General features: G+C 53.2%; 5 protein-coding genes across 5 annotated transcripts; 3 read left to right on the top strand and 2 right to left on the bottom strand.

Annotated features, from left to right (window-relative positions):
- Window positions 1–1,304: 1,304 nt before the first annotated feature.
- On the top strand, window positions 1,305–7,933 carry Z520_10214 (uncharacterized protein; the record flags this gene model as incomplete). The annotated part of the gene is made up of 4 exons (XM_016780707.1): window positions 1,305–1,480; window positions 1,545–1,585; window positions 1,636–4,987; window positions 5,044–7,933. The coding sequence occupies 4 exons, from the start codon at window positions 1,305–1,307 to the stop codon at window positions 7,931–7,933; spliced, it is 6,459 nt and encodes a 2,152-aa protein (XP_016628310.1).
- Window positions 7,934–8,935: 1,002 nt separating this feature from the next.
- Z520_10213 (uncharacterized protein) lies at window positions 8,936–10,849 on the top strand (the record flags this gene model as incomplete). The annotated part of the gene is made up of 1 exon (XM_016780706.1): window positions 8,936–10,849. One exon carries the CDS (start codon window positions 8,936–8,938, stop codon window positions 10,847–10,849), a length of 1,914 nt encoding a protein of 637 aa, XP_016628309.1.
- Window positions 10,850–11,844: 995 nt separating this feature from the next.
- Z520_10212 (uncharacterized protein) lies at window positions 11,845–12,501 on the bottom strand (the record flags this gene model as incomplete). Its single annotated transcript, XM_016780705.1, has 2 exons — window positions 11,845–12,397; window positions 12,458–12,501. 2 exons carry the CDS (start codon window positions 12,499–12,501, stop codon window positions 11,845–11,847), a joined length of 597 nt encoding a protein of 198 aa, XP_016628308.1.
- Window positions 12,502–12,915: 414 nt separating this feature from the next.
- On the bottom strand, window positions 12,916–14,094 carry Z520_10211 (uncharacterized protein; the record flags this gene model as incomplete). The annotated part of the gene is made up of 1 exon (XM_016780704.1): window positions 12,916–14,094. The coding sequence occupies one exon, from the start codon at window positions 14,092–14,094 to the stop codon at window positions 12,916–12,918; it is 1,179 nt and encodes a 392-aa protein (XP_016628307.1).
- Window positions 14,095–14,467: 373 nt separating this feature from the next.
- Window positions 14,468–16,883, top strand: Z520_10210 (uncharacterized protein; the record flags this gene model as incomplete). The annotated part of the gene is made up of 2 exons (XM_016780703.1): window positions 14,468–14,604; window positions 14,654–16,883. 2 exons carry the CDS (start codon window positions 14,468–14,470, stop codon window positions 16,881–16,883), a joined length of 2,367 nt encoding a protein of 788 aa, XP_016628306.1.
- Between the last annotated feature and the right edge of the window lie 843 nt (window positions 16,884–17,726).

Here is a 17,726-nt window from a genome sequence, read left to right as displayed (position 1 = left end):
TTCCTTGTTTGCCGTGGTCATGAACCGGGCAATGCCGGAAGAGGATTTTCGACTGTCAGGTGTGCCGGTGTACGTAGGACAATGCGTGTGTCCCGGGGTTGTCTGAGAAGCTCGCGGCAAAGGCCGTTGATGGCAAGCAGCGCACTTCACACCTGTCATCACTGGTTGGGCCTGGCATGTAAGCGAGCAGCAGAAGCATATGGGGGAAATCTGCTGCGTCTAGACTTCTTGCAGGTGGAGTTGCAGCTAGGGCGATGACACACAGGAACTGGCATCTGCTGGGTGGACAAGCTTGCCTAGCTGCCTAGGTATGAGAAAACAGTGGCACCAGTCGCCCCGGCGGCCAGCCAGTGTGCTGGTCTGATGGAGATGGGCTGAGGAGGAGGTCGCCGGTTACGGCCAAAAATTTTTCTCGACAGCTTGAGATTCAAAGATGTAATGTGGTGCAAAAGCGCAGCCGGTGATTGGGTGGCGCGGTTCTTATCAGCACATGCATCATGATGGAGAGGTTGGCTGGATAACGCAATGGCACCTATCGGATGCCCTAGAACAAGCTGCCCATGATGCACAACTGCAGCTGCTGGTGCTGCCTTCCGAGCAGGGCGCCCCCCCACTAACAAGCTTGGGGCGCCTCCCCACCTTGAATGGTGTTTCCAGCCTATTCTGGCACTGCGTGCTGCTTGCTGCAAGTTGATGCTGCACAGTCGGGCTCTGAAGTGAAGTTTTTTTCTGCCAGAACAATCACTGCTTTGTAAACAACAATCCTCGACCTAGTCCGCCGAGTGAAGCTGGTCCTGGTCCTCCCATTGCCGGTATCACCACATCCTGGATCAGCCTTCCGCAGCCACCCACTTCACCCTACCTGTCGTCAACACTGCCCGTGGCCAATTCATCCTCGCGGATTGACGCTAAGTGACGAGAGCAGAAAGTTCCGCACCACCAGCGCCTTCGAAAATCAACCCCACACCTTTGCTTGCTAGACGGGCATTGCCTGACCCAAATTTCTACTTTTCTTCCTCTCGTCCACCCTCGACCCGATTGTCCTCCTGTTTACTCTACCTCCAGCTCGACACTGCCTCGACTTGACAGTCCTCTTCCGCACACAATTGCAGGTGCTGGAGCTCGCCATACAGAGAGACAGCCTCCTCGCTGCCATCCAACAGACCATCCTACAGCCTGCCTTGGTGCGGCGTTTCCCCTTCCATCCCAACACACCAAAACCAACCATCAACCTGACAGCACTTGTTGCCCGTCCTTCCTCTTAGACTTTCCTTCAAAACCCACTGTCGCTAGTCGACCATAGGATGGGCTCAGTAGCCGAGGAACGAAGAAAGCAAGAGATCGATACATCAGAGGTCCAGGAAGAGTACACTCCATACCGGCCCGACAAGGGCTATGGCTGGGGTGAGGCTTTGCCCGAGAAGCAAGGCCTGTACGACCCTAGCCTCGAGAAAGATGCCTGCGGTGTAGGCTTTGCTGCGTAAGAATCGCCCGCAATGAGGAACAGCTGTTCGGCAGATCTGGGTTGCTGACAAACATTCTAGCAATATCAAGGGCAAGGCAAGCCACAAGATCATCAGCGATGGTAGGTCCAACTTCAAGGCTGGCAATGAGGTATATGACTGACATCTTCAGCACGAAACCTCCTGTGTAACATGACCCATCGGGGTGCCGTGGGTTCAGATGCACGAGATGGCGACGGTGCCGGTGTCATGACATCCATCCCCCACAAATTCTTCGTCAAGAACTTTGCCCGCGAGGTCGGAGTAGAGCTACCTCCTCTAGGCCAATATGCAGCTGGAAACCTCTTTTTCAAGCCCGACACTGAGATGCTGAAACATGCCACCCTCAGCTTCGAAGAGGCCGCACAGTCTCTGGGTTTGCGCACTCTGGGCTGGCGGGAGGTCCCCCGAGACTCTACCCTGCTCGGTCCCGCTGCGCTGTCGCGCGAGCCCATCATCCTCCAACCCTTCGTCGTCCTGGCGTCCGCGTACGGCACTGGCAACAAACCTGAAGTCACCGATCCTGAGCAGTTTGACGACGTTGAGTTCGAGCGAAGGCTTTACATCCTAAGAAAGACTGTCTCGCATGATCCGCGGTGGAAACCCTGGTTCTATGTCTGCTCTCTGAGCAACAGAAACATCGTCTACAAGGGACAGCTGGCTCCGGTCCAGGTATACCAATACTTCCACGACCTTGTTTCGGTGGACTATGAAGGTCACTTTGCTCTGGTCCATTCTCGTTTTTCTACCAACACATTTCCCTCTTGGGACCGATCACAGCCGCTCCGATGGCTGGCTCACAATGGTGAGATCAATACGCTCAGAGGTAACAAGAACTGGATGAGAGCGCGGGAGGGCGTCTTGAAGTCCGATTTATTCGGCGAGGAGCTAGAGAAGCTCTTCCCCATTGTCGAGGATGGAGGATCCGATTCCGCTGCATTTGACAATGTCTTGGAGCTCTTGGTAATGAACAGAGTGCTTTCTCTGCCCGAGGCCGTCATGATGATGGTTCCCGAGGCGTGGCAGGGTAACTCGGCCATCGACCCCGCCAAAGCGGCATTCTACGAATACGCTGCTTGTTTGATGGAACCGTGGGATGGCCCTGCTCTATTTACGTTCTCGGACGGCAGGTACTGTGGTGCCAACTTGGATCGAAATGGCCTCAGACCCTGCCGCTACTACGTGACGGACGACGATAGGATCATCTGTGCTTCAGAAGTTGGCACAATTGCCATCGAGCCAGAACGAGTTGTCATCAAGGGTCGGTTGCAACCAGGAAAAATGCTTTTGGTCGACACCGAGGCTGGCCGGATTATTGATGATGCTGAGCTCAAAGCCACCGTTGCAAATAGACAGCCTTTCCAACAATGGCTTAACAAGAACTTGATGAAGATGCCTCAGGTGTATGAGGCGGTCGCCAAGGAGGTCGACTTGAGTTTCAAGCTCACAGAGTACACCATCCAAGAAGATCCCAGACTGCGGGCCTTTGGCTATTCGTTCGAGCAGGTCAGTTTGCTGCTTGGACCTATGGCCGCTGATTCGAAGGAAGCCCTCGGCTCAATGGGCAATGATGCGCCGCTCGCATGCCTTGCACAGCAACCCCGACTCCTGTATGAGTACTTCAGACAACTCTTCGCCCAGGTGACAAATCCCCCGATAGATCCTATTCGGGAAGCAATCGTCATGTCTCTTGAGTGTTATGTGGGGCCTCAAGGCAATCTCCTGGAGATGGATGAAACCCAGTGTGGCCGTCTGTTGCTTCCTTCGCCAATTCTCGAGACCGAGACGTTCAACGCCATCAAGAACATTGATCGATACAACCCAGATTGGACTGTGAGAACAATTGACATCACTTTTGATAAGTGGTCGGGTGTAGATGGCTACATGAAGGCCCTGGACGACATCTGTGACGAAGCGACGAAGGCGGTTGACGAAGGCGACAAGGTCATCATTCTGTCGGATCGAGCAACATCTGAAGACAGAGTGCCCGTGTCGGCGCTTCTCGCCACTGGACTGGTGCACCATCACCTGGTTCGAAACAAGTGGAGATCTCGCGCGGCTGTGATCGTCGAAACAGCAGAGGCAAGAGAGGTGCACCATATGTGTGTGCTCGTCGGCTATGGTGCCGATGGGATTAACCCGTATCTTGCTATGGAATGCATTCTTAAGATGAATCAACAGGGGCTCATCAGGAAGAAATTGACCGATCAACAAATCATTGCCAACTACAAAGCTTCGTGCGATGGTGGCATCTTGAAGGTTATGAGCAAGATGGGAATCTCCACTCTGCAGTCTTACAAAGGTGCCCAAATTTTCGAGGCTCTTGGAATCGATGATACCGTCGTCGACCGTTGCTTTGCTGGCACCGCCACTCGTGTGCGTGGTATGACTTTCGAACTCATCGCTCAAGATGCCTTCTCATTCCACGAGAAGGGTTATCCCTCTCGACACGTCAGAGAAATCCCCGGTTTGGCGGAGTCTGGCGAGTATCACTGGCGAGATGGTGGCCAGCCTCACATCAATGACCCGGTCAGCATTGCAAATATCCAGGATGCAGTCAGAACCAAAAATGACAAATCATACGAGGCCTACTCTCTTTCAGAGTACGAGCAGATCAAGAACTGCACTCTCCGTGGCCTGCTTGATTTCGACTTCGAGCAGCGTGCGCCTGTCCCGATTGATCAGGTTGAGCCGTGGACGGAGATCGTGCGACGTTTTGTCACTGGTGCCATGTCTTATGGTTCCATCTCGATGGAGGCACATTCCACACTTGCCGTAGCCATGAACCGACTCGGGGGCAAGTCCAATACCGGTGAAGGCGGCGAAGACCCAGAACGAAGTCTGCAGATGGAAAACGGTGATTCCATGCGCTCTGCCATTAAACAGATTGCGTCCGGTCGATTTGGTGTCACGTCGAACTACCTGGCGGACTCTGACGAGCTTCAGATCAAGATGGCCCAAGGTGCAAAGCCTGGCGAAGGAGGTGAGTTGCCGGGCCACAAGGTCTCCGAGCCGATTGCCCGCACTCGACATTCTACTCCTGGTGTTGGTCTCATCTCTCCACCGCCCCACCACGATATCTACTCGATCGAAGATCTCAAGCAGTTGATCTACGATCTCAAATGTTCCAACCCTCGAGCTAGAGTATCCGTCAAGCTCGTGTCTGAGGTCGGAGTCGGTATTGTTGCGGCAGGTGTCGCAAAAGCCAAGGCTGACCACATTTTGATCTCTGGTCACGACGGCGGTACTGGCGCTTCAAGGTGGACTGGTATCAAGTATGCCGGTCTTCCGTGGGAACTTGGTCTTGCTGAGACTCACCAAACCCTGGTGCTGAATGATCTCCGAGGTCGTGTCATCGTACAGACTGACGGCCAGATCCGGACTGGTCGCGACGTTGCGATTGCTTGCCTGCTCGGTGCCGAGGAATGGGGTTTTGCCACAACACCTTTGATTGCCATGGGCTGTATTATGATGCGCAAGTGCCAGTACGTGCAAACCCCCTTCCTGCTTGACTTTCAGATGTGCTAACAGATATCTGCAGTTTGAATACCTGTCCGGTTGGTATCGCTACCCAAGACCCTCTGCTCCGAAAGAAGTTCGAAGGTCATCCTGAGCATGTCATCAACTTCTTCTACTACATAGCGAACGAACTACGTGCAATCATGGCCCAACTCGGATTGAGGACGGTCAATGAGATGGTTGGACGTGCGGAGCTGCTGAAGGTGCGCGAAGATCTTCGCACGGACAAAACCCAGAATATCGATCTTTCTCTCATTCTAACGCCGGCGCACTCCATCCGGCCCGGCGTTGCGACTTACAACGTCCGAAAGCAAGATCACAAATTGCACACTCGCTTGGACAATAAGCTCATTTCTGAATCCGAGCTTGCTCTGGAGAAGGGCTTACCGTGTCGCATCGAGACGGACATTGTCAACACCGACCGTGCACTAGGCGCCACGTTGTCATACCAGATCAGCAAACGCTATGGCGAAGCCGGTCTCCCTCAAGACACCATTCACGTCAACATCCGAGGCTCTGCCGGTCAATCATTCGGTGCTTATCTCGCGCCAGGCGTTACCCTCGAGCTGGAAGGTGATGCCAATGACTACGTTGGCAAAGGTCTGTCAGGCGGCCGTCTAATAATCTACCCTCCTCGTAGTGCTGTTTTCAAAGCCGAGGAGAACATCCTGATTGGGAACGTCTGTCTCTATGGTGCCACAAGTGGTACGTGCTATTTCAGAGGTGTCGCTGCCGAGCGCTTCGCAGTGCGGAACTCGGGCGCCAATGCGGTTGTCGAAGGTGTGGGTGACCACGGTTGTGAGTATATGACCGGTGGTCGTGTTGTCATCCTTGGTGGCACCGGCCGTAATTTCGCAGCCGGCATGTCGGGCGGGATCGCGTACGTTCTCGACATGAATCAAGACTTCCACTCCAAGATCAACATGGAAATGGTGGAAGTCTCTGGCGTCGAAACACCCGAGGAAATTGCGTTCCTACGAGGTATGATCGAGGACCATCACCACTATACAGGATCGGAACTGGCAGCTCGTATCCTGCTCGAATTCAATCGTGCCCTCCCGCGCTTCGTCAAAATCCTGCCCACCGATTACAAGAGGGTGTTGGCGGAGCAGGCCGCGAAGGCAGAAGAGGCAAAGAAAGCAGAATACCCTCTGCCAATTCTGCCAGGCAACCCTGTCCGCAACCTTCATCAAGAACAGCGCGAAATCACTGCCGAGAAAGAGGCCAAGGAGAAGAAGGCGAACATGCTCGACATCGAGGAGGGTGTCAATGGTGATGCAGATCAGGCCAAGCACAAGGCTGCTTTGGTTCTTGATAAGACTCGCGGTTTTATGAAATATTCTCGTCGAAGCGAGAAATACCGCAACGCGAAGACCCGAGTCAAGGACTGGGCCGAGCTCAATTCGCGTCTGAATGAAGATGAACTGAAATATCAGTCTGCTCGATGCATGGACTGTGGTGTCCCGTTCTGCCAGTCAGACACTGGATGTCCCATCTCCAACATCATACCGAAATGGAACGAATTGGTCTTTCAAGATCAGTGGAAGGATGCTCTCAACCGCCTACTGATGACCAACAATTTCCCCGAGTTCACTGGCCGTGTCTGCCCTGCTCCTTGCGAAGGAGCTTGCGTGTTGGGTATCAACGAAGACCCAGTGGGTATCAAGACCATTGAATGCGCCATCATCGACAAAGGATTCGAGATGGGCTGGATGGTGCCTAACCCACCAACAGAACGAACCGGCAAGAAGGTTGCTATCATTGGTTCTGGCCCAGCAGGTCTCGCTGCGGCCGACCAGCTTAACCGTGTCGGCCATACTGTCACGGTTTACGAGAAGTCCGATCGCGTTGGCGGCTTACTGATGTACGGCATCCCCAACATGAAACTCGACAAGCGAATTGTTCAACGACGAGTTGATCTCATGGCCGACGAGGGCGTCAAATTCGAGACCGGGGTCATGGTAGGTCCAGGCGAGAAGGTTAGTCTCGAGTCGCTGCGCCAAAGCAACGACGCGGTTGTCATCTCCACCGGTGCCCAGGTACCTCGTGACCTCAAGATCAAGAACCGAGAAGCTGAAGGGATCCACTTTGCGATGGAGTTCTTGCACGCCAACACAAAGTCTCTGCTTGACTCGCAGTTGGGTGATGGTCATTACATCACTGCTAAAGATAAGCACGTTATTGTCATCGGCGGCGGAGATACCGGCAATGACTGCATCGGCACGTCCATCCGACACGGAGCCAAGTCCATCACCAACTTCGAGCTCTTGCCTCAGCCGCCGCCAGAACGTGCTCGCGACAACCCATGGCCTCAGTGGCCAAGAATCTACCGTGTAGACTACGGTCACACAGAAGTCAAGCAACACTACGGGAAAGATCCTCGTGAATACTGTGTGATGACGAAAGATTTCGTGGTCGAGGATGGCCGTGTAGTCGGCATTAACACGACTCGTGTGGATTGGACAAAAAGTGCAACTGGTGGGTGGGATATGAAACCCAGAGAGGGGAGCGAGGAGTACTTCCCAGCTGATCTGGTGCTTCTCTCCATGGGTTTCCTTGGTCCCGACGACCGTCTCTTTGAAGGCCAAGTGGAGCTCGATCCACGCAAGAACATCAAGACACCAAAGAACATGTACAACACCAACCTTCCGGGTGTATTTGCTGCCGGTGACTGCCGGCGTGGCCAATCTCTCATTGTGTGGGGTATCAATGAAGGTCGTCAATGTGCTCGGCAGGTGGACAGCTTCCTCATGGGCACGGGATCCATACTTCCCGTAACCGGCGGCATTATTCAGCGAGCTCAGCATGATGCCGTCCCCACTCCTCAAGAGAAGAAGGCTCACATGCAGGGCGACATGGCGCATACCGCCGAAAACTTTAAGCGTGGTCCAGAGATCAAAGTCGCTGCATGATTTCTCTAGCGACAAGTCGACGTTAATGGTTGTGTTTGGAAGGAGATGGAGCAGTGGACACTGAAATGGAGGTGGGGCGGCTTTTCTATCATTCTTTCACGATTTGGCATGGCGAGCGCAATCAGCTAGTATGCGAGATACCCTGAAGAGCGCTTTTCGGATCATGAGATGCGAGATGAGATGACCGACGGAATCTGCACTGGGTCATGCCTTTTGGTTCTTACGATCTTTGATGTGCGAGGCATTTTGACGCTACGAGGCTGCGGACATGTATCAGTTGGTCTCGAGCGATTTTGCATTTGAAAGAAAAAGCTTCAGGACGAAAATGAAATGTTGATTGTGGTGCGCATTCGCAAAAATTGGAAGAAGGTACTGCAGACTGCCAATGGAATTGTATCAACAAGGACCCCGGGTAGATAGCAGAGCAAAATATATATCATTGAATACCATGCTTCCCTTGAATTTCTCTGTATGGCGAGATGGCTGCCCTCCTCGCCTCCATCAAGTGAACGTGATTAAAATGTCAGGGCTGCACTATCTCGAGTTAAAGTAACATTGGCAATATCTGATTGGTGGCCGTGCTGCCGTAGCAATATTCATGCTACATAAACAACATATTTCCTTGATCAATTAATTCTCTTCATTACTCCGCTCCTAGTCAAGTATTTCATTCTGCGACACGTGGGAATCTGCCGGACTGACCGTTGTCGGCCATTGACGGAATGTATGGAAGTTGCCACAACACAACAAGCCGATAAATAAATCGCGACGCGTTTTAATCTACACACCACGAACCACATTTTGCACCAAAACACAGAGGGGACCTGGGTGACAGTTACAGTAGAACGGATCACCAAGCTGAGAGTGCGCCTCTATGCTTAGGGCCATCGTTACGGATCAACCACACCGACCACGAAGGAGTCGCCTTTTACACGACTCAAGTCACACATCTGATTCTGAGTCTATGTTCATCACAACTCGCCACAAGCAATATTGATCACAATGTTCCTGACATCTTCACTTCCCCTCCTCCCTCCTCCACCGACATCCCTGCTCCCGCCTCTCACCACTTCATTCTCGTCATCCGAGGCCTCTTCGACAGCATCCCATCAGCATCAACATCCTCACCAGCATCCGTCGTCCTCTCGCCGCCCCAAACCACACCATGCAAACATCAACAACAGGAACAGCACACTTGTCGCCCTTTCTTCTGATGAACGAACCATCTCCCAACGGAAAATGGCCATCGCAATGTACGGCTATAGTTGGCTCAAGCCGGCAGGGTGTGCCAAGACGATGCTGGGGAGACGGGAGGAAGAGGTTGAGAAGGAGGAAGTCGATCGGCAATTAAGAGAGGTGGAGCTCCAGGAGAGGCTGGCGCAGGAAGCGGAGGAGCAGGAAAGGCTGGCGAGGCTTAACGAGACGGGAGAGGGCGAAATGGAGGTTGGGGAGCGAGATCTGGATGAGGATATTCCGGACGCTGATGAGGCGGACATGGATGGGGAGGAAGATGGAGGAACTGAGGAGGAAGATGGTGATGAAATTGACGGGGGCGAGGATGACGAGGCAATGCAAGCGGACCTTGACGACGAAATTCCCGATGCCGACGACCAGGACGACGAGGACGAGGACGAGGATGACGAACCAATGTCGCCAGATCCCGCAGGCGCGGACGGCAACTGGGTCTACGACACTCGTCGGGAGCCGGACACGGACGACGAAGAACAATTGCCCCATCCGCCTCCAAGCAATCGCCATCCCCCAGGTCGTGCTGCCGCTGGGAGGTATGGCAGGCATGCGACAGTTGCTGGCGTGCGTCTCACAATTCCAGGAAGTGAATATGGTTACGATGAGCGGGATGCCGAGGATTTGGCGGACGCTATGCTCGCTCAAGACGAGATCTTTGACGACCACGCTACGAGGAGCAGCAGTGCTGCCATCGTCGAGCATGATCTAGATGACGATGTTCCTGAAGCAGACGATGAGCAAATCTGGGAACATACGGACACGGAACTCGATGAGAGTGAGATGGATATCTCCATTCTTCCTGGTCAAGATGCCGGCCCGAGTATGACTGGAATGGTTCAAGCTCAAAATCTACGGCCTCCTCGCAGTTCTGTCCGTATGTCGGTGCCTCGCAGTTCCGGACCATGGATCACAGGACCTTCGCCTTCACCTCAAGCACCAGGAGAGACAACGACCCGGCGCGGAATGCACGCCAGGCCCACTCCCGACGCCGCAACACGCGCCGCAAGGATCGTGTCGGGGAACCGGCAACGTCATTACACTCATGGTCCACCGAATGCGAATGCAAGGCACCAATTCACCCAGACGCCAGCGATGCTGGATAGCCCGCTCGACGTTGACGAGGAAGAAGTCGACACCGACCTCGAACTGGATACACCTGATCCGGTTGCCGGCCCCAGTGATTTGAGGGGTGGTTTTGCTGCGGGTCAAATGGCTAGACGGGAGACTACGAACAGAGGCGGTGCAGCCCGACCCGAAGCAGATAACAACAATCAAAGCCCAAGTCGCGCTGCTGCGGCGCGTAACTGGCTCGACGGAGCAGCGGCAGCGGTTGTGGGAGGGAGCGGAGGTGCCAGAAGAACATTGTTCCAGCGTGCGACGAGGAGAAGAAACAATGTCGACACGCAGGACACCGCCACGCAGCCTGCCTCCAGCGGTGCCTCCAGCGGCGGCCTGTTCACCCCCTCCCCTCACACTGGGGGCACCGCATTTGCTCGCCCTGGGGGAGCAGCCCTGGATTGGGATACACCCCTTACCGCAAATACAAATGCAAGCGCGAGCGCGGGTGAGGGATCTTCAACAAGTCAAGGTCGAGACCATTCGCAGAGCGGACCCCAAAGGGCGAGACGCACGGGGCGGTTTCTGGGCGCACGGAGACGAGTTGAATGAGAACCACCTGCAGGGGAAAAAGGGGGAGGTCCGTGGGAAGGTATTAGTTTCGGGATGACTGCAAGAAATATGTAGTCTTTTATCACGAGGAGACTCCCGTTCAAGGTCTCTAGGTGGTTTTGCTGACACAGAGAGACTCGGGAGCCCTCTGAGGGTGCTTCGTGTTTTGCTCAAGAAGATTCATTCGTTTTACCCGTACTTTGTTCGCAGCATAGTAATGTAGGCCCTCTTACTCACTCGATCAATGAGTATTATTACATTACAGAATCCTCCTCAGGATGCGTGGACGCCAATACAGCAGACCACGCCGCTCCAGTCTGATCATCACCGGCACATTCGAGATCAATTCACTAAGCACACACAAAGGTCCAAGAAATTCGTATTCACTTTTTGTGCCTGCTTGCCTGCCTGCCTGCCTGGTTCGATCCGTGTGGTACAACATTAGTAGAAATTCGCTCCTGTAACGCCTTGCTCTGAGTGGCCCCTGGTCCTGCCTGTGTGGTCCTGTTTTGTCGCCCTAGGGAGGGGAAAAGAAGATCCGCACAAGGAACGGAATGGGAAAGTGTGTTGTATGTACAGCTCTATAGTTTCGTTGGGAAAAGAAAAGTTCTCTGGGCTCGGGATGAATGCGTTTTTGGAGTTCGCGGGAGCGTGGATTGAACAGGTGACCACGACCGAAGGTGATGGACTTTGGAGTCTGGTTTCGAGAAAAGTCCGGATGATGTCGTTTTTCGAAAGAGGGCGTCTGCCGGATCGTGCCTCTTGTCTGGGATCCCTTCGTATGGTACCGTACCAGGCTTCTCTCAAATGTCCTTTCGAGGCGTATCAGCGCTGCAGAAGCCTTCCAAACAGTCAGAGATTCGCTGGCCCAAGTTCGAATCGAGGTCCAAGTCAGGGTGCTTCTGTACATGGCCCAGCGCAAGGTGAAGCCCCCTCGCTTGCTGGCTGCCCTTCTGGCTCTTCACACAAGCCCTCAAGCCTTGGGTGTTATCCGCTCAGAATAGCCACACGTAGGCAAACAAAGCCCACACGGCGATGAAGAACACCACCCACACTCTCCACCCCACCCCCGTCCGCTCTGCCATGCGTAGCATCCTCCTCATCGTGCCCCGTAACCTCACGCCCGTGTTCTCAAACGTATCATTGATCGTCTGCGCGAGCTGGGACGAGTCGCGGATTTCATCACCGATAGCGACCGTGAGGGACTTGAGCTGCGAGACCTTTTGACTCAGGAGCGTGGTTTGCGTGATTTCATTTTGAGACTCAAGTTCCTCTAAGACCGAGGCGGAGTATTGACCTTTGGAGTTGGGCGTCGCGGGGCGGAATCCTCCTGACGAGGGCCTTTGAGGCGTGCTGTGGTTTGTGGAGGAGTAGGGTGTCTGTAGGTAGGGTGAAGAAGAGGAATTTGCTGGTTGTGATGATGTGGGATAGGCATAGCTGCTGGGCCGCTGTCCGGAGGATGAGGAGGACGGGCGCGAGCCGGGGTAGTCTTGGAAAAGCGCGGAGGAGGTCGGGGCGGTGCGGCGATTTAAAGACGAGTAGCGGTTCCTATTTGCGGTATGAGTTCACCTAAAATTCATTTCTTTGTGAACACGGGGCGAGAGAAACGTACGTTGACATTTCGGGCGGCTTTGTTGAAGAGCGATGCTCATAAGGACAGGTGGATTGTGGCGCGCACTGTACACTTTAATTCCAAGCCATCTTTGTCAGAGTCCAGAGTTCACGACAGATATAGATTGTGCCACTCTGTCCGCGATCTCGACAGGGGGTTCTGTGTGCCTGGGGCATCAAATGGCTTTGATCTGGCGTGTCTGGCTTTTGTGCAAGTCGCAGAAAGAACAAATGTTCGGCAGGAGGATGACGCCGGTGGCGGAAACACCCGGCCGAAGTCATTGCACATGATGACCCAAAAGTCCACCGTACCGGAATCTCAGCCTCGTCAGCCTCGCCAGCCTTGTCCAATGCTGTCGTAATCTTCTGCAGATTTGCGGTATCTAGAAAGCCAGAACATGCCACCCAAGGTCTCGAACTCGCTTTCGCTATTGCCTTTATGTCCTTCAACATGTTCAGGCGACATCCAGGTTTCTGAAAGCGAATCCACTGTCTCCCAGCGGATCTTCCTTTTCCACGGAGAAAGTGCTGAAGCCAGTGTAGTAAGCTTGACCTTCGACCTTCACCCTCACTTCCATCTCTTCAGTCGTCTTTCTCTCTACAATCGTCCCGATAAATGGCGGACCGAATCCGAGTTTTGAGACCAATGAATGATATGCCCACGATTTGTTCATCATGCGAGTCCCATCTAGGTATGCGAGTGCTGCGCGAGCGGCCACTCCACTTCCACATGGGGACCGGTCGATCTCCTGGGCAGCAAAGTAGCATACCCCCAGCTCCGAACCGGACACCGCCTCATTTTGCACATTCATTTTGTCAGTGACAATGACTCCGTATAAGAAGGACATCTCGGGCTGGGAATTATGCTCGTAATAACACGAAAGGCCTGGATTCTCCAGGATGGCTGACTTGAGACCCCACGTAGCACGGTTCAGTGCCTCGAGGTCGATGGCACTCAAGCCATTAGTGAATCCTAGCTCTGTGACCGCGACAATGCAATAAAATGCTCCGCCATACGCGAAGCCTGCCTGTACTTCCGCTCGGTCACCTGAGAGCTCGGGCCAACGAAGATAGGCAGGGACAGGGATTGCGATGTTGACCCCCTTTGCAAAAGAGGGGACGGACACAAAGGAGACAGGACGTTCAGGGTCTGATGCCGACCCATCTTCATTGGTGGGTACGGTGACCTCGACAAGCCCGCAAGGGGCATGGAGGTTGACGACGGCATACCGAGTGCGAGGATCGTACTTTATCTCATTTCTTCTGGGGAATATGTGGAGATCATGAGTGTCGACAAGAAAACGTCCCAATGCAATGGTTGCATGACCACACATTGTGGAGTAGCCATCGTTAGTCATAAAGAGAACACCAATATCAGCTTGATCACTCATGGTGAGCTCTGTTTGAGGTCGAAGTATTGCCCCATACATGTCATAGTGCCCACGAGGCTCCAGCAAGACTCGTTTCCGGATGTGGTCATGCTTGGTTTTGGCTTCAGCACGCTGCTCAAGTAGTGTTCCGTGTAGATCTGGGTATCCCTCGATGACAATTCGCGTAGGCTCGCCGCAAGTATGCATCTCAATACAAGAGATTGGTTTTTTGTCCGACTGCAAGAGCAGCTGTTTGATGTCCATAATTGATGAGGTTGTTGGTTCGGCGAATCTACAAATCAATTCAACAGCGAAATTTGTACAAAAACGTCCAACAAGCCGCGAGCCCTCGATTGGAGTTGCTAAGAGGTAATGAGGACAAGCTCAACTGATATCTGATGAACAAGGCTGAGATATTGCCTCGTATGATGGAGCCGCGGTGGAGCATGCGGCGAGTCGCGCACGCCTTCCACAACGCGTTGCAACCAAAGTGATTGTCAGTCTCGACGCAGCGAACACACCTACAACTGATTATTGCGTGGCCTAGAAGTTTCGAAGTTCGTTGACAATCTCTTCCCTCCTTGAATGCCTTGAGCGCTTGAGACAGCCTCATGCTCCAGACCTACCTCAGCACAGCATGGGTGCACCGCGACAAAACGAAAGTTTCGGCTCGGTGGGCGAACTCGATGCTGAAGTGGTATCGGAGCTGAGGGACAGGCTGACAGAAGTCTCTATAAAATGCTCTGAACGTTGTTTGTATCAATCGGCAAAATGGTGAGCAAAAGAAACTCCCCAGATAACCAGTTGCTAACCAGTGTATTAGGGCGGCGGAGCTTCTCGATTCTCTCCCTGAAGACGACGACCCCTTTGATGACTCCCCCATGCAAGATACGAACAATGTCCAGTCTTCGTATCGATTGTTCTCAACCAGTTATGACGATCCTGAAGAGGCGGCACTGGAGGCTAAAGAGGCACCAAAATACTTGCTAGCGAAAGCATTCTTCGACACCAAAGAGTTTGACAGATGTACAGCGGTATTCCTACCTCCGGCAATTCCAGCTGGCGGTCTAGCGATCTACGACAAGCCGAAGAGGCGAACACCTACATCCACCCCGTCTCGGACAAAGGGTAAACTGAAAGAGAACGGTACAACTGCTGTCAGTCCGTTCCCGCGACTCAGTCAAAAGTCTCTGTTTCTTGCGCTATATGCGCGATACCTCGCTGGAGAGAAGCGCAAGGACGAAGAAAGTGAGATGGTTCTCGGTCCAGCCGATGGTGGACAAACGGTCAATCGAGAGCTTCCAGCACTGGCGAGAGGATTGGAAGCATATTTCCAAGTGCGAGATGCCGCAGACCCACAACTGAAACGATCTCAAGGATGGCTGGAATATCTGTACGGCACCATCCTTGCCAAATCGCGACAGGAGCAACTTGCACAGCAATGGCTTCTTCGTTCTGTGCGACTCAGCCCCTACCACTGGGGTGCGTGGGAGGAATTGGCAACCTTACTGTCGTCGATCGACGACCTGAATTCCCAACTTTCTCCTTCAGTCCTACCGCAAAACCTCATGAGCATCATGTATCAGGCCTACGCCTCTGTTGACCTGTTCTCGGTCAGCGACCAATCCACAACCCTGAATTACCTCCGTATTCTCCTGAACTACTTTCCAACCTCCACATTCTTACTCACGCAACTTGCTCTCAGCCACTACCACGCCAAAGAATACGAGTCCTCTGCATCCATATTTCAAGAGCTGCTTGTAGCCCACCCTCATCGTCTTGATGGGCTCGACCACTACTCCAACATTCTGTATGTAATGGGTGACCGACCTAAGCTTGCGTTTCTTGCCCACCTTGCCACCTCCGTCGACAAATTCCGTCCAGAAACCTGTTGCGTGGTGGGCAATTATTACTCTCTTTGCTCCCAGCACGAGAAGGCAGTCATGTACTTCCGACGCGCCCTTACACTGGACCGAAACTTTCTATCGGCATGGACCTTGATGGGCCACGAGTACGTCGAGTTGAAAAACACACACGCCGCCATCGAAAGCTATCGACGTGCCGTCGACCTGAATCGTAAGGATTACCGCGCTTGGTATGGTCTGGGTCAAGCATATGAGGTCCTTGACATGGGCTTTTATGCTTTGTTTTACTACCAACGAGCCGCAGGACTGAGGCCCTATGACCCCAAAATGTGGAATGCTGTCGGGACTTGTTACACGAAGATGGGTCGGCTGGAACAAGCGATCAAGGCTCTCAAGCGCGCTCTCGTTGCAGGAACGTATTTCGAAGAATCCACTTCTGCGCAGTCAAGTTTCAATGCAAACAGCAGTATGTCAAGCTCAAAACTTGGGAAATCCACTCCCCAGACAAAATCAAACCAGCAGAAAGCCACCCGCAAACTTCTCAATCCGGAAACCCTGTACGAAATCGCCCTCTTGTACGAACGACGTGGCGGCCCCGAAGGCGAGAAAGAGGCTGTCCAGTACATGGAACTCTGTATCGCACAGGAGACTGGCGGAAGTCACACGAGTGTTGTAAAAGCGGAGAAAGCACTTCGCAAGCGTCAGCAAAAAGAAGACCGGAAAACCGCAGCCGCTGAAGAACGACGAGCCAGAAGAGCGCAGATGCGTGCGGAGGGTGAAGGGGAGATGGAAGTGGACGCCGCACAAGAGGCAGCCGGCGGCGCCGATGACGATACAGAAATCATGTCCTCGTACTCGGCATCCTCTGCTTCGCCATCAGGATCATCACCTTCACCCTCTGACGCCGAAAATGTCGGCGAAATAAGTGGTGCGGATGGTGGAGGTGGAGGTGATGGCTTTGGCACAGGTACCACCGCCACAACCTCCAAAGCACGCCTGTGGCTTGCCCGTTGGTGCGTGAAAACAGGTGACCTGGATCGTGCCGAGAGACTGGCCGAGGAATTATGCATGGATGGATATGAGGTTGAAGAAGCCAAGGGCCTGGTTCGAGAAGTCAGAGGGAAAAGAGGGGATGGGGTGAGCGGAATCAGCGAGGGATTGGACCTACTGCAACCGCCGACTACCTGACGCACTGACTTTGCCAGAGGTGGATGTTGTGAGCCTGGTAAAAGGAAAAGTTCATTCATAAGGGGAACATGGCCAAGGTCGAAACGAATTATGAAGTCTACGATGGAGTATGAAATATGATAGCAGTCTCAGTCTGAGAATTTGTGCCGCACCGTTACAGTTACACACGCGCGAAAGGTTGTATCGCAAGAGGGAAGTTGCAGGAATGAGGATGGTTGATATCGATATCGATTTCATGTAACAACAGAGCTTTATGCACCTTGACTCTTGATCCTCCTTAATTACTCTCTTCCCTGATGGGACGAGGCTGAGTGTGCAAGGGGGGGAGAGCGAGGCGAGATAACCGAGGTTAACCGAAGCATAACAGTGAACGAATGAAGCACAAAGGGCACAAATCATGTGAAGAGGAGAGTATCAATTGAAAACACAGCCTAGTGGCCTCAAACTGAAGCCGCTTTGTCGACAAGCACAAGCCCTATGTCACCCTTCATTAATCCCGTTAGCAATATCATCATGTGCGTGCCCTCAACATTACCATCCTCTGTCTCCGTCAGCACTTGAGTCCCCCACCCAGCATCGTCTCTCCAAGCCTGCTGTTGCCCAAAGGAGTGTGAATTACGAAAGCACTGAACTCGCAACCCTTGTGTTCGCTTTTGTCTTGTCTTCTCCCATAACCATGATCATGCTGCACAGCTCTGACTATCAATACAATGAAACTGGAATGTGATGTTGTAAGAGGCTGCCGGAGTTGTCACTTCTCAGGTCACAAGAGTGACTACTGTTCCGCACAAACACCTTCATGGTGTGGAGCCGTTTGTCGGATTCTGCGCAAAGTGTCATTTG

Source organism: Fonsecaea multimorphosa, assembly GCF_000836435.1.
Source record: "Fonsecaea multimorphosa CBS 102226 unplaced genomic scaffold supercont1.28, whole genome shotgun sequence".
Classification (NCBI taxonomy): domain Eukaryota; kingdom Fungi; phylum Ascomycota; class Eurotiomycetes; order Chaetothyriales; family Herpotrichiellaceae; genus Fonsecaea; species Fonsecaea multimorphosa.
This window is presented reverse-complemented; position numbering and strand designations above follow the sequence as displayed.